The 17,295-nt window shown below is 43.7% G+C and overlaps 1 protein-coding gene across 1 annotated transcript; it reads left to right on the top strand.

Annotated features, from left to right (window-relative positions):
- The first annotated feature begins 12,120 nt into the window (after window positions 1-12,120).
- Window positions 12,121-17,291, top strand: LOC145862470 (mucosa-associated lymphoid tissue lymphoma translocation protein 1). The gene is given in 5 exon segments (XM_082966847.1): window positions 12,121-12,482; window positions 12,484-12,559; window positions 14,520-14,677; window positions 16,838-17,126; window positions 17,209-17,291. Coding segments are annotated over 5 exon segments (711 nt in total). The 5' UTR covers window positions 12,121-12,377.
- The last annotated feature ends 4 nt before the right edge of the window (window positions 17,292-17,295 follow it).

The following is a 17,295-nucleotide window of genomic DNA, read 5'->3' as shown; positions in this document are numbered from 1 at the left end:
CAATCAGGAACAACGATCCCCAGCTGTTCCTGATCAGGAGTCACAAGACCAACACAGAACAATCACACACACAAGACTGCCACGTCCTGACCCCAAAACTACAACAACAGCTCCATCTGCTGGTCAGGACGTGACAGTACCCCCCCCCCTCAAGGTGCAGACCCCGGAATGCACCTAACAACGGAAAAACACCAACAAACAAAATCCCCAACAAAACCCATAAACAATAAGGGAGGGAAGGGAGGGTGGCTGCCGTCAACGACGGCACTGTGCTACACCCTCCCTCCCCAACCCACCTATCCTGGAGGTGGCTCCGGTGCAGGACGTGGACCCTGCTCCACCCTCGGCGTCGCCCACGTCGGTGGAGCCGATAGCTGCGCCAGGCAGACGGACCCCTCGAGCCGGGCCGGAGGACAGGAGGGCCCCTCGGGCTGGGCCGGGGAGCAGGAGGGCCCCTCGGGCTGGGCCGGGGAGGAGGAGGGCCCCTCGGGCTGGGCCGGGGAGCAGGAGGGCCCCTCGGGCTGGGCCGGGGAGGAGGAGGGCCCCTCGGGCTGGGCCGGGGAGGAGGAGGGCCCCTCGGGCTGGGCCGGGGAGGAGGAGGGCCCCTCGGGCTGGGCCGGGGAGCAGGAGGGCCCCTCGGGCTGGGCCGGGGAGCAGGAGGGCCCCTCGGGCTGGGCCGGGGAGCAGGAGGGCCCCTCGGGCTGGGCCGGGGAGCAGGAGGGCCCCTCGGGCTGGGCCGGGGAGCAGGAGGGCCCCTCGGGCTGGGCCGGAGAGCAGGAGGGCCCCTCGGGCTGGGCCGGAAGGCATGCGGGCCACTCGGGCTGGGCCGGAAGGCATGCGGGCCACTCGGGCTGGGCCGGAAGGCATGCGGGCCACTCGGGCTGGGCCGGAAGGCATGCGGGCCACTCGGGCTGGGCCGGAAGGCATGCGGGCCACTCGGGCTGGGCCGGAAGGCAGGAGGGCCACTCGGGCTGGGCCGGAAGGCAGGAGGACCACTCGGGCTGGACCGGAGGGCAGGAGGACCACTCGGGCTGGACCGGAGGGCAGGAGGACCACTCGGGCTGGACCGGAGGGCAGGAGGACCACTCGGGCTGGACCGGAGGGCAGGAGGACCACTCGGGCTGGACCGGAGGGCAGGAGGACCACTCGGGCTGATCCTGACAGGCCGGGCACCCTGGCAGATCAGGGCAGGCGGGCACCTCTGGCAGAACCGGGCAGTCCGGCCACTCCGGCAGAACAGGGCAGTCCGGCCACTCCGGCAGAACAGGGCAGTCCGGCCACTCCGGCAGAACAGGGCAGTCCGGCCACTCCGGCAGAACAGGGCAGTCCGGCCACTCCGGCAGAACAGGGCAGTCCGGCCACTCCGGCAGAACAGGGCAGTCCGGCCACTCCGGCAGAACAGGGCAGTCCGGCCACTCCGGCAGAACAGGGCAGTCCGGCCACTCCGGCAGAACAGGGCAGTCCGGCCACTCCGGCAGAACAGGGCAGTCCGGCCACTCCGGCAGAACAGGGCAGTCCGGCCACTCCGGCAGTTCAGGGCAGTCCGGCCACTCCGGCAGTTCAGGGCAGTCCGGCCACTCCGGCAGTTCAGGGCAGTCCGGCCACTCCGGCAGTTCAGGGCAGTCCGGCCACTCCGGCAGTTCAGGGCAGTCCGGCCACTCCGGCAGTTCAGCGCAGTCCGGCCACTCCGGCAGTTCAGCGCAGTCCGGCCACTCCGGCAGTTCAGCGCAGTCCGGCCGCTCCGACGACTGTTGACTGGCGGGCAGCTCCGACGACTGTTGACTGGCGGGCAGCTCCGACGACTGTTGACTGGCGGGCAGCTCCGACGACTGTTGACTGGCGGGCAGCTCCGACGACTGTTGACTGGCGGGCAGCTCCGACGACTGTTGACTGGCGGGCAGCTCCGACGACTGTTGACTGGCGGGCAGCTCCGACGACTGTTGACTGGCGGGCAGCTCTGACGACTGTTGACTGGCGGGCAACTCTGGTGACTGTTGACTGGCGGGCAGCTCTGGTGACTGTTGACTGGCGGGCAGCTCTGATGACGACTGTTGACTCCTGATGCGTGGGGCAGGTATTGGACGTACCAGCCTGGAGACACGCACCTCCATGCTAGTGTGTCTAGCGGGAAACACCGGACCGAAAGGGCGCACTGGCGGTCTTGAGTGCAGGGTTGGCATCACCCCTTCCGGCTCGATGCTCCCCTTGCCCTGGCACCTGCGGGGCGCTGGTACTGGGCGAAGTGGGCTGTGCGTCCGTATAGGCGAGATGGTGCGCACCTCAGCGTAACATGACGCCCTCCACCTCGTACGCACCTCCCTGTAGTCACGGGTAGCTGGCTTACGGCTCTTCCCTGGCCTGGCCAAACTACCCGTGTGCCCCCCCCAAAAAAAATCTTGGGGCTGCCTCTCGGGTTCCCTTAGCTCCCTTAACTTGTCCGCCCAGAATTTTCTTTCGTCCTGCCAGGTCCATTCTTCCATTTTCTTCTCCTGTGGCTTCCTCCTCTTCTGCTGCTTGGTCCTTTGGTGGGTAGTTCTGTAACGGCTGTCTTCTGTAGAAATGGACCAAGGCGCAGCAGGTATGTGAATACTCATCTTTAATAAAAAATAAAGGAGTAGAGCATCCACTTAACAATTCAAACAATATATAAGACAGGAACAGTTTTGCAGGCACACAACACGCAGTGCAAAAACAACTACCCACCAAAAACAAGTGACAAACATACTCCTACATATATGACTCCCAATCAGGAACAACGATCCCCAGCTGTTCCTGATCAGGAGTCACAAGACCAACACAGAACAATCACACACACAAGACTGCCACGTCCTGACCCCAAAACTACAACAACAGCTCCATCTGCTGGTCAGGACGTGACACATACATGGGATCTGCGGTTGTGAGGCTGGTTGGATGGACGGCCAGATTCTCTAAAACGACGTTGGAGGCGCTTATGGTAGAGAAATTAACATTCCATTTTCTTGCAACAGCTCTGGTGGACATTCTTGCAGTCAGCATGCCAATTGCACACTCCCTCAACCTGCGACATCTGTGGCATTGTGTTGTGTTTGCGGCGTTTTTCCTATTTTGTTGCATTACAACCTGTAATTTAAATGTATTTTTATTTGGATTTCATGTAATGGACAAAATAATCCAAAATATTTTGCATCTTCAAAGTGGTAGGCATGTTGTGTAAATCAAATGATACAAACCCCCAAGAAATCCATTTTAATTCCAGGTTGTAAGGCAACAAAATAGGAAAAATGGGGTGAATACTTTCGCAAGCCACTGTATGCCACACCTGTCAGGTGTATGGATTATCTTGGTAAAGGAGAAATGCTAACTAACAGGGATGTAATATAAGCTGTGGCTATTTTGAAGAATCTCAAAAATAAAATATATTTTGATTTGTGTAACACTTTTTTGGGTCACTACATTATTCCATTTGTGCTATTTCATAGTTTTGATGTCTTCACTATTATCCTACAATGTAGAAATTAGTAAAAAATTAAGATAAATCCAAACTTTTGAATGGTTGTCACGTTTGTCGTATGATGAAGGAGACCAAGGCGCAGCGTGTGTATCGTTCCACATTTTATTTAAACTGTGGAACTATGCAAGACATACAAATAATCTAATAAACAAAACAAACCGTGACGAAGAGGTGCAACATACACTTACTCAAAATAATCTCCCACAAACCCTAGTGGGAAAAACAACAATTTAAATATGATCCCCAATTAGAGACAACGATGACCAGTTTCCTCTAATTGGAGATCATCCCAAAAAACAACAACATAGAAATACAGAAACTAGAACCCCACATAGAAATACATAAACTAGAGAAAACCCCAACATAGAAAAAAGAAACTAGAACCAACATAGAAATAAATAAACTAGACAAAACCCTCTGTCACGCCCTGACCTACTCTACCATAGAAAATAAAAGCTTTCTATGGTCAGGACGTGACAATGGTACTGTATATGTGTGTATGTAGTGTTGGTTTCATGAGTTGAAATAAAATATCCCAGAAATGTTCCATACGCACAAAAAGCTTATTTCTCGGGGCATTGCAGGGGCCTTATGTGTTCTGTTTAAAGGGCTAATTGGCTCTGGAAACCAAAACAGCCAAATACTCCATCTAAACATGGATTGATTCTCAATTGCGGTACAGTTCTAGAAACATAAATCGCTCTACCGTCATATCACATCAAAATAATTTCACAAACGCAAAATACACACTTGCTGTACACTGTTTTAATCGATTCTAATTTGCAGCTGACAGTATTTTTCAGTGACAACACGTTTGTGGCGTCTGTCTTTCATTTACACACAGCTGTTCGGAGATGCAGATAGCTAATTATCACAGGTAGCCCACTCTGTCTTCCGTCTGTTTTCCGTAAACAAGCACTGTAACGTGGAAATATGGCCGTATGGGAACCCTAACTCTATAAAGGTGTGCATCAATTTAACGTTTTGTTTTAAAAAAAATCTTTCTCGCCAAAATGAAAGATGAGGTCCTTATGCTTCCAAAACCTTACCACAAGCGATGCGTGTTCATTTTCAGACCGAGCGTTTCGGCTCTTAACTCCCCCCTACTGAAGACGACTTCGTCCAATGACTCTTATGTGTAATGTAATGGAAGGAAAGATCAAGCTATGCATTTGGTTTGCTAGCTAAGTGGCTAGATGTCAAGATAAAGCTTCTTGGTTACAGCAGAGACATTCAATCCCCTCCTGGATCAAGATCCCTTGTGCAATAATAAATTGCACACAATTTATTATTGTGTGCAATTCCGGTAATACCCCGGTATGGTACAGAAACAGTATGACAGTATGAAAATCTGGATACCGCCCAACCCTACTCAGCACTGAACATCACTTACTGTAATATTTAACAGATAATAGCAAGACAATGAAAGGTCCTTTGATGATTAGGAAAATATTGAAATCGGACTCAGGATGGCTTATTCTGTACAGAAGATGTTCATGATGTTAGAGGAGTGAATGACCTGAAAAGGAGTAATATGGCCAAAAAGTCAACCTGCTTCATTTTTGTGTAACTTTGTCCAACTGGTCATCCTTGTGAATGATAAATCCTTGTCATTAGAAAGCTGAGAAGACCAGTGGGGAGAAGAGCAAAGTCCCTGTGCAGCTGGACATTGGGAACATGCTGGCGGTTCTGGAAACAAAACAGCAAACTCAAAAAGACAAGCAGGACGCCAAACCAGTCAGCCTCTCAGGTTGTACAGCAAAAAAAATATTACAAATATGTCAGTGTCTTTTGCTTTACACATGGCACTTTGAAATGAAATAGCACTGATGATAATATTATTGTTACACATATTGTTGAACTTAACTTAACTGAAATACATATCACGTGGTGTTCCACAAGGTCGATTTTGGGTCCGGTACTCTTCAGTTCATATATGTTACCCCTTGGCAGCGTTATCAGAAATCACAGAATTGACTTTCAATGCTACGCAGACAATACACAATTTTACATTTCTGTGTTAACAGAAGATTTTTGCTCCATGGATTAATTATTAGACTGTATTAGGGATTTAAATTCTTGGATGACTTCCTCCAGCTAAATCAAGACAAGACCGATGTACTTATTGTTGGAGCAATAGCACAGAGAGAGAATCTGGCCACATATTTTAATTAATGGGCAATAAAGATAAAACACCAGGTAAAACACCTAGGTGTTATTTTAGATTCTGAATTCAATTTCGAATCACACATTAGGAATGTGACCAAAATACCATTATAGCACCTGAGGAACATTGCCATGGTGCGGCCGTTTCTCTCTCAGGCTGATACTAAGATACTCCTCCATGCTTTTGTTACAAGCTGGCTTGACTACTGTAATGCTCTCCTGTCTGGTCTAAGAAAGACATTGGTCAACTGCAAAACATATAGAATGCTGCAGCATTGGTACTGACCAAGACCAGACGGAGAGCACACATTACACCAGTTTTAATGTCTGTGCACTGGCTGCCTGTGAGTTTTAGAATTAATTTTAAGATTCTTCTATAGTCTTTTAAGTCAATCCACGATTGTGCACCTGAATACATGTCAGACATGCTTTAAAGTTATGTACCCAGTAGGTCCCTCAGGTCCTCTGGGACTGGCCTTTTAACTATCCCAAAGCCTAGGACCAAGAGGCATGGAGAGGCAGCCTTTAGTTATTATGACCCCAGCCTCTGGAATAGCCTACCAAAGGACCTGACCTGCTTTTTAGTCGTTCAGTTTTTATTGTTATTATTTAGTTTTTTATCCTCTTATGTTTGTGTAGTAAATATTTCATTTTTTATTTTCATTGTTTTCACTCGTTTTTTTCCTGTGAAGCACATAGTTGCATTCCATGTCTGAAATGTGTTGTATAAATAAAGCTTGATTTGATTAAGAATCATGCTATGCTAACATATCTTCAACGCTTGTTACTATGTATGTTGTGTGGGTTGTTAATTGTCGGGCCTAAGAACCCACCGAAGAAGCCATGGCTACAGGATGAAATAGCCCACAACCTCTTGGACTCGACCTGCCCACTGGTAAAGAAGGGTTAGCAGAGAGAGGTTCCAAAAGCTAAGAAACCCACACCACTGAATAGGGTGAGTCTCAGTTAGGACCCTAGCTATCTGGAAATATGGACTATGTTGATTATTGTTCCCTAGCTTGGATTAACTCTGGTGACCTTTCTTTACTTCCACAACATTTTCCTGTGATTTAATGTTTTTTCCCAATTGAATACTCCCCAGTCCTTAACCTGACCTGCATAACCATATCTGACAAGCATAACCATATCATGATGCAGCCACCACAATGTTTGAAAATATGGAGAGTGGTACTCAGTAATGGGTTGTATTGGATTTGCCCCAAACATAACACTTTGTATTCAGGACAAAAAGTTAATTGCTTTGTCACATTTTTTTCAGTATTACTTTAGTGCCTTGTTGCAAACACGATGCATGTTTTTAAATATTTTTATTCTTCAAGCTTCCTTCTTTTCACTCTGTCATTTAGGTTAGTATTGTGGAGTAACTACAATGTTATTGATCCATCCTTAGTTTTCTCCTATCACAGCCATTAAACTCTGTAACTGTTTTAAAGTCCCCATTGGCCTCATGGTGAAATCCCTGAGCGGTTTCCTTCCTCTCCGGCAACTGAGTTAGGAAGGACGCCTGTATCTTTGTAGTGACTGGGTGTATTGATACACCATAAAAAGTGTAATTAATAACCATCATGTTCAAAGGGATATTCAATGTCTGCTCATGAGAGCTAGTTTCATCATAGCGCTTGATGGTTTTTGCGACTGCACTTGAAGAAACTTTCAAAGTTCTTGAAATTTTCAGGATTGACTGACCTTCATATCTTACAGTAATGATGGACTGTTATTTCTCTTTACTTATTTGAGCTATTCTTGCCATAAAATGGACTTGGTCTTTTACCAAATAGGGCTATCTTCTGATTGGCTCAAACGCATTAAGAAGGAAAGAAATTCCACAAATTAACTTAAGGCACACCTGTTAATTAAAATACATTCCAGGTGACTACCTCATGAAGCTGGTTGAGAGAATGCCAAGAGTGTGCAAAGCTGTCATCAAGGCAAAGGGTGGCTATTTGAAAAATCTCAAATATAAAATATATTTTTTGGTTACTACATGATTCCATGTGTTATGTCATAGTTTTGATGTCTTCACTATTATTCTACAATGTAGAAAATAGTACAAATAAAGAGAAAACCTTGAATGAGTAAGTGTTCTAAAACTTTTGACTGGTACTGTATGAATCAGAATGATGCTTCCTCAAGGTCATATACCAGAGGTATTTGTAAAACAAAAAAGTAGGTTAAGGACTAAGGACTCCTCATTGTAAACTGGCTTGTAGCAGGACAAAGTTGCTAGGGCCAAATGGATTTATGAGAGCCACGAACACTGGCATCCTACTATAGAGTGGTCCTGCAACAAACCAGTTAATTCATTACAACACCTTTCAGTTGGTTTTACTTAACGTTTGATGACCAGAAGTGCAACCATTGAGCCTTGTGGCAGTAGCCTACACCAGTCGTTCTCAACCTTTTTTGCTTACTGAACCCCCCCCAAACACATATTCTTTTCTGCCCAAAGCATCCCCTCATATGCAACTCTAAATATTATTAGTATACAGCAATGACTTAAATATCAGAAAATACTTTTCTGCATTATAAAGCTCATCCTCTTATGAATCTTCCCAAGTACAGTACATCCTGTCAATAGACCAGGGTTAGCCTGGTGGAAACAGCCTGATCGCTTCATTCACCATTCTATGTGAAGTGAAATAGAATGGTGAATGTAGTAATCAGGGTGGTTAACCAGGCTGGACCAGGGTACCCCAGGGGTGTAAGTACCCCAGGTTAACAAACCCTGCCCTACGACACAATAACAACAGTGGGGTCACTTTCAGGCCAAGTTCACATTGCCATAGTCTACGATTGCAAGGACTATTAAAACGATCTACTGTAGCCTACATAACTCAAATTATCATGTCACATGATATTAGTATTCATAAAGGTAAGTAAATAGAAAAGGAATTTACATGAAGTATGTTATATAAATGCAATATGTTTTAAATTACATAATGTTGTATTTGAGGGAACAAATACATTTGAGGAAACATGGAAAATGTTGAGTTACAATGTAAAAGGTACGGTATAGTTACTCACCTTGATAAAGCACGAAGCCACTGGATTCGTGGAGGTTCCAATGCTAATGTTGAAACGTCTCCCCTCGACACAAGATGTGCGTTCTTGAATTGCACAACTATTTCTAATGTCAACGAATATCATCACATTGTTCCTAGATACATGTCGGCAAGAACATCTTATTTTGTAGTCTACGGTGGTCGAAGCCTCTGCTGCATTGCTACACGGCAGTGGTCTAGTCCAGTGAGTCTAGCGGAAATCTCCAGTCAGGTAGGCCTTTTTTCTTTCTCTTTTTTTCTTTATTAATACGTTTTTTATTCCAAGTGCAAATTACAAATATCAAGCACAATTATACAAATCATCAGCAATCAACAACTTACATTACTACATCAAACACATCTAACGCGAAACAAAACAGACAGGTAAAAACAAGAAGAGACTTTAAATACATACACACACACACACACAAAAAAAAATGGTGTAATTATAAATCTCATTATAATGATTCAAGATGTCATTCTTTTTGTTATTAATCGGGGATAATGTCTTAAATTAAATTAAATTAAATAGCCCTTTCCTGTTTCAGAATGACAATGCCCCCGTACACAAAGAAAGGGTCATTACAGAAATGGTTTGTTGAAATCGCTGTGTAAGAACTTGACTGGCCTGCACAGAACCCTAACCTCAACCCCATCGAACTCCTTTGGGATGAATTGGAATGCCGACTGCGAGCCAGGCCTAATCGCCCAACATCAGTGAATGACCTCACTAATGCTCTTGTGGCAGAATGGAAGCAAGTCCCCGCAGCAATGTTCCAACATCCAGTGGAAAAGCTTCCCAGAAGAGTGGAGGCTGTTATAACAGCAAAGGGGGGACCAACTCCATATTAATGCACATGATTTCAGAATGAGATGTTCAACAAGCAGGTGTCCACATATTTTTGGTTATGTAGTGTAGCTTCTGAAAACTCTGATTCCAGCAGAGGGAGTCCTTTACTCACCTCAAGCCAGGTTGCAGAGAATTTTTTTAAATTGTACCTTTAGTTAACTAGGCAAGTCAGCTAAGAACAAATTCTTATTTTCATTGACAGCCTAGGAACAGTGGGTTAACTGCCTTGTTCAGGGGCAGAACAACAGAGTTTTACCACTTCAGCTCAGGGATTCAATCTTGCAATCTTTCAGTTTCTAGTCCAACGCTCTAACCACTAGGCTACCTGCCGCCCCAGAATGATACATTCCCAGATACACATTCCTCATCTTCATTTCAACCATTTGATATCTATGATGTACTAAGTGCCTTATTGAAATTCGATGTCAAAAACATCCGCTCGGACTGACTTGATCCCTTTGTGCTGCAGCTTTCTGCCCAGCTTACTGCAGAATCATTAACCTATATTTTTAACTTGACAGTTGTTCCTATGGTTATCCCTAAGATCTGGAAAATGGTGCAAGTTTCCCCCTACACAATGACGGATATCCTTCTGACTTGGATAACTACCGTCCAACTTCCAAGCTATCTTGCCTTGCCAAAGTTTTAGAGTCCCTGGCCAACTCTCAACTTAGAACTTTTCTACATTTTCATTCTATTCTTAATGATCACCTGCCTGGTTTTAGACCTGGACATAGCACTGTTTAAGCAGCTACACTTGGCTTAGATGATGTGCTATATTGTTTAGAACATAAAAATCATTGTGCTGCCTTATTTATTAACCTGTCGAAGGCATTTGATACGGTTGAGCATTTCTTACTTGTTCAAAGGTTAGCTGAAATAGGCCTAGATCAGGCATTAATTGCAATTCGTTCAAGAACTAACGGACAGGAGACAATGTGTGCTTACTGACAGTATCAAATCTAGTTTCCTCAAAATAACGAAAGGTGTAGCGCAGGGGTCGACTTTGGGCCCTGTTCTCCCTATATAAATAATATCGCTCTATCTGTTAAAACCTGTAACGTTCATCTCTATGCAGATCTTAAACTGGTGCTAAGTGCTTATAAAACCAAGTTTATGTTGTTCTCTAGGTCTTTTAATATTGACCCTGAGGGCATACATATTTTCTCATTGAAGGGAGCCCAAATTGAGCAAGTTCCCCATTATAATTACTTGGGTATTTGGATTGATGATAAGCTGTCTTTTAAAACACACATTGAAAAACTGACACAAAAAGCTGAGAATTAGGATTTATTTGTAATGTAGAAATAAATCCTGCCTCACATTGGAAAGTAGAAGGAAGATTGTTCAAGCAACGCTTCTCACAGTGCTTGACTATGGTGATATAATCTACATGTGTGCAGCAGCATCTGCTTTAAAACCTTTAGATTCAGTCTATCACTCAGCACTGCTTTTTATCACAGGGGACAATGTGATGACATTGAATAAAGGTGGAAAACTGTTTGGATTTGGTCAAAATCATCAACTGTAACGCCCTGGCCATAGAGAGGGGTTTTTGATCTTTATTTTGGTTAGGCCAGGGTGTTACATTGGGTGGGCGTTCTATGTTCTTTTTTCTAGGTTGGTTTGTTTCGTTGATTTTGGCCGTGTGGCTTCCAATCAGGCACAGCTGTAGTTTGTTGTTGCTGATTGGGAGTCACACATAAGTAGCCTGTTTTTCCTTTGGGTTTTTGTGGGTGATTGTTTCTGTCTAGTGTTTTCTGTTTTGTTCATTTGGGACCAGACAGGACTGTTTGCTGTTGTTGCTATCAAGTGTTTTGTTTGTAGTGGTTCATTTTTAGTAAATATTTTAAATGAATACACATCCTCCGCTGCACCTTGGTCTTATTACGACGACGGCCCTTATATCAACGTAAGGGAATGTAGTCTTTTTTTCGCCCAAAATGTCATCTAAATCCAATAACATGGTGAATTTTGGGGGGGATTTCACGTTGAATTGATGTTACTTGACATCTCAACCAAATGTAAATCAAAACTCGATGAACTGATGTCTCAACCAAATGTAAATCAAAGTTGAACTGATGTCTGTGCCAAGGAGGTATGCTAGCCGTGATGCTTATACTACAGTATGTTCATTTGATTTTAACTAATACTCAGTGTCCCCTCCCTGTTAGCAACATGGGATATAAAGCCCCTCACCATACTGTTGTTATTATATTGTTTAATATTGTGACTGTTTAATTTTTCTTTTTATAAATATTCATACTATTGAGGGTCACAGCTAACATTGTTTTTGGATATGCAATGTAAGTAATCTGATTACTCAAAAATATATCTAAACTTCTATTTGTAGCATGTTACTTTGTAGGAACAAATGAAATTATATATTCCCCAATGTGGTTCCATTCTTCTATTGTGCAGCTGCCAAGATGCAGAAGCTTATGAGCTGAGTTCTAGCAGATTCACCAACGGTGTCTTCATCAAGTTTCTGAAGGAACGTCGTCTGGAGGATGAGAAGATCACTGTGTTGCTGGACAAAGTGGCTGAGGGTATGGAGTAATGGACCAATTAATGTATTGGTAAAATAATAATCATTTTACAAATGTCACTATTTGTGGTCATGGAGTATGCAAGTCAATTAATAATAAAGTACACAGATTTGCTCTAATGCAGTACCATGCAAAGTAAGTAAAAGCGATACAAAAAATATATATATCCTATCCTACCCTGTATACAGTACCTCCATGAATTGATTATCATGGCAATAATACCTTGCCTGACAAATCTCTTCTGAGAGCCTGAGATAATGTTATTGTGGTGTTGTTTGTTTTATCCAGACATGGGCCAGTTCGACGCCACTAAGGGGAAGCAGGCTCTGGAGATCCGCAGCAGCCTATCAGAGTGCAGGGCTCTTGACTGACCCTATTGTGCCTGATGACAGCTCTGACATGGACCTGGCTCACAACCGTCAGTGGGCCAAGGCTCACGGTCAGTGGTGATTTCAGCATTTAAATCTTGGAGGGGCAAACCATTTTTGGGGGGTGGGGGATGCATGCCAGCAAAGCCACTACACAACACAACACAACACATCACAACACAACACAACACAACACAACACTAAACAATACATTAATGGTGCCCACAAACTGTTAGGGCCTACATCCCAACAGCAGTCCCAACACCTTACCACTGCTACACCTGGCTATCAGCGGAGCCTTGTCTGGCAGCAAAACAGTTAATTCAGCTTAATTTACTGCCTTTTCAAAAAACATGGCTGATATGGCTGATTTGCTTAAACAAATGTGGTTTCTACTGACAATTGAGATGTACAAACTGTGGCATAAGGGGACGACAAGCGGATAAAGGGCAATCCGTAATTTCGATTAAGGCATTAATGAGCGAGCTAGGACGGACGTAGTCAATATAACTATGTTCAGCACTTTTGAAATGTACAGCGACAGAATTCAGATCATGGGCCATTCTTACAGGGTTCTCCCTGTACACCAAGTCAGAACCGTAGGATAAATAAAGGGGGCATGTAAGCAGACAATTAAATCTCTTACAATATTCGATGATTACATTTCTCTAAAACAGGTTATAGGCTACATGTGCACCACCAAGTCAGAACAGTAGGCGAAATTAACAACTTACTACACAACATACAGTTAGTATTACTTTCTTAGCTACAATATACATATTTCCCTGGCATATTACATAATTTATGCAGCAGCATACAAGACATTTTTGGACTCAGGTTGTTGTGCTGTGCTCACTTGAACAGGAAGGTTGTGCGGCGGTCCTCCGTGGGCAAATTTTGTCATCAAACATTCTCTGGATTTATGGTGCTTTTTTATGGTGCTTTTTCCGAGTACCCAGTTGTCTTGAACTCACTGAAGTCAGATTTCCCAGTTCCGAGTTTGCCAGTAGATTGTCGACTTGATTCATGATGATGACTGCTAGCTAAGATTTTGAAAGTATGATGTTGACATAATCAGTCCTATCAAATCACGGCGCAACTAGAGAACATTACCGACCCCTACACTTTGTATTTTCCGCTGGCTGCCCCACCACTACAGAAAGCACTGAGCTAGGCTGAAGCACCTGCATTTTGGAGCTGTCTTACTCAAGAAAGCAAAAAAGAGAACATAACTGTGTTCGAATACCCATACTAACATACTGTATACTACATACTTAATGAGTATATACTACATACTATTAGTTTATTTTAGTATACTGTAAACTAACGGTATTGTTACAGTTTTATTGTACTAGCGCTTCGCCTATCTACCGGAAGTTGATGCTGTTGCTATGCAACCTCTTGATAGCTTGTTAGCGGTACATACTGCTGTAATGCTATGTGGTTCGTAAGGATAGCGTAGTTAACAAATTGTCAGCCAACATAACGTGCAACGTAACTTATTTGAAAAGTTATTACTTTATTAAATTGCTCTACATTTTCTTAACATTTGTCAAAATTAGATAAAGCAATGAGTTTGTATCCACTCTCGTTGGACTTCGGCTGTATATTTTCCCCCATTTTCTTCAAATCTGAAAACGTTCTGAACCCACGCCCATTTTCTGAACAACTGCCCTAAAAGCACGGAAATGGTGTCCACTGCTTGTATACTTCGTATTTTGGCAAATTTTATACGATACCCGGGAACTTTTGGCATACTAACCATATCCATACTATGACCAATAAGCATACTACATACCCAATTTACATCACAAATAGTATAGTTAGTGTGGTTAGTATGAGTATTTCGAACACAGCTCATGTTTGAATGCAGCTTTATGAACTCAATGATTTTTTTTTTACATTGTTTCCAAACTGATATGTGACACATATTAATGGAAAAATAACATGTAAAACAGCCCCCCCCCCCCCCCCCCACCCCCCTCAAAACAGGTGGGGCTCAATGTACTTATGGTGGATGTAATGTGTTTTTATTGCCTGAGATAATGTTTCTGGACTTTGAGTGTGGGGCTCAGCTCAAGCTGGGCTTCGCTGCAGAGTTCTCCGACGTTTTGGTCATCTACACCCACATCATGAAGAAACCAGAGGACATGTCCTTCTGCCAGGCCCACGTCACCAACTTCTCCCTGGTGAGATGCTACAGTCTTTCACCCAGTTCAATTATGCAAACTTGTTCCTTCCCCAAACTCCTGTCACCAATTTCTCACCGTTTCTTTCCTATCCCCTACCCCTTCAAGTGTTCACAGATCTGAAAAGGTGTAACTAATCCAATAGCCTAATCCAATCCATCCATCGAAGCTTTTCAGATCCGTGAACACCAAAGGGATAGGAGGATAGGGAAAGGAATTTAAACGCAATATGCCACTGATGCCATAATGTTTCTTCCCAGCTCTGTTCAATACCAATGAGAGCATTTTCCTTTCTTAGGGTTTACTGAAACAACATTAGGAGCATAGGTGGCATTGTGCAGACTGCAGAGACTCTACAGTGCCTTCAGAAAGTATTCATACCTTTTGACTTATTCCATATTGTTGTGTTACAGCCTGAATTTAATATGGATTCAATATGTTGTATTTCCTCACCCATCTACACACAATACCCCATAATGACAAAGTGAAAACACATTTTTAGAGATGTTTGCAAATTTATTGAAAATGAAATACAGAAATATCTCATTTACATAAGTATTCACACCCTTGAGTCAATACATGTTAGAATCACCTTTGGCAGTGATTTACAACTGTGAGGCTATCTGGGTAAGTCTCTAAGAGCTTTGCACACCTAGATTGTACAATATTTGACCATTATTATTTTTTAAAGTCTACAGGCACTGTCAAATTGGTTGTTGATCATTGCTAGGCAACCATTTTCAGGTCTTGCCATAGATTTTCAAGTAGATTTAAGTCAAAACTGTAACTACTATACACCCTTCACGGTCTTCTTGGTAAGCAACTCCAGTGTAGATTTGGCCTTGTGTTTTAGCTTATTGTCCTGCCGAAATGTGAAATAGTTTCCCAGTGTCTGGTGGAAAACAAACTGTACCAGGTTTTCCTCTAGGATTTAGCCTGTGCTTAGCTCCGTTTTGTTTATTTTTTATACTGATAAACTCCACGGTCCTTAACAGTTACAAGCAAACTCATAACATGATGCAGCCAACACTATGCTTGCAGATATGAAGAGTGGTACTCAGTAATATGTTGTATTGGATTTGCCCCAAACATAACATTTTGTATTCAGGACAAAAAAGTGAATTGCTTTGCCACATTACTTTAGTGTCTTGTAGCAAGCAGGATGCACACTATGGAATATTTATATTCTGCACAGGCTTCCATCTTTTCACTCAGTCAACTAGGTTAGAATTGTGGAGTACCTACAATGTTGTTGATCCATCCTCAGTTTTCTTCTATCATAGCCATTTAAAACTGTAACTGTTTTAAAGTCACCATTGGCCTCATGGTGAAATCCCTGAGCAGTTTCCTTCATCTTCGGCAACTGAGTTAGGAAGAGCACCTATATCTTTGTAGTGACTGGGTGTATAGATACACCATCCAAAGTGTAAGTAATAACTTCTCCATGCTCAAGGGATATTCAATGTCTGCTTTTTTATCCATGTACCAATGGGTGCACTTCTTTGCGAGGCATTTGAAAACCTCTCTGGTCTTTGGTTGAATCTGTGTTTGAAATTCACTGCTCGACTGTAGGACCTTACAGATGATTGTATGTGTGGGGTATATTAATGAGGTAGTCATTCAAAAACTATTAAAACACTATTATTGCACAGAGTCATTCCGTGCCACTTATTACGGAACTTGTTAAACAAATTTTTACTCCTGAACTTATTTAAGCTTGCCATAACAAAGGGGTTGAATACATATTGTCTCAAGACACTTTAGCTTTTCATTTTTAATTCATTTGTAAAATAATTTTAATTTAAAAGCATAATTCCACTTTCACATTATGGGGTATTGTGTGTAGGCCAGTGACAGAATCCCAATTTAATACATTTTAAATTCAAGCTGTAACACAACCAACCAAATTCAAAGGGTATGAATACTTTCTATAATCTTTTCCTATATGTTGACCCCAAAGCGACGAAAAGGAAGGCACCAGAGGAGACTGGCATCTTCCTGCTCTCCAGCAGTCTGCCCCAGCACTGCCTGTACACACGTCTCAGCTCTCTACAGAAGCGTACAAAAAATAATCACCACTTTCTACATTCTCACGTTACTACTACTTTATTATACTGTATTTGCCCCTTTTGTTTGATTTCTGATCTCTGATCTCTGTAGGATCAGCTGGGGTTCACAGTATGTATACAGGACTCTTTCAAGGCTGTGGATGAGCTGGTGGACTGGACCACGGACGTCAACATCGGCAAGCACCTGATCGCCATAGACCTACAGCGCACCATGAGGAACAGCTGTCTGCAGACCTGCCCCACAGCCCCTAACACAGCCCCAGAGCCAAGCACCTCCACCACCCTCACCCCAAAGACCATGGCCTTCTCTCCCCACACTGCTCCAACCTTTACCTGGATGTGTACGAGCCTCTACAGGGAGCTGTGGAAGCTCATGCTGTGTGAGCTCCAAGCTGTATGACAACTGTAGCTCCTCTTGCTTTACTACTAGTGACTCAGTGTTACTGAACTCCACTAACACAGCCAGCATTCCCATAGAGACCACGGATGACATCAACGAGCTGCAGACTGTCTTCATGAATAGCCTGCAGCTTCACCACAAGTGATGAG

The sequence above is a fragment of the Salmo salar genome, chromosome 20 (assembly GCF_965601325.2).
Source record: "Salmo salar chromosome 20, fSalSal1, whole genome shotgun sequence".
NCBI lineage: Eukaryota > Metazoa > Chordata > Actinopteri > Salmoniformes > Salmonidae > Salmo > Salmo salar.
The sequence above is the reverse complement of the archived record's forward strand: the minus strand, read 5'-3'. Positions and strand labels throughout refer to the sequence as shown.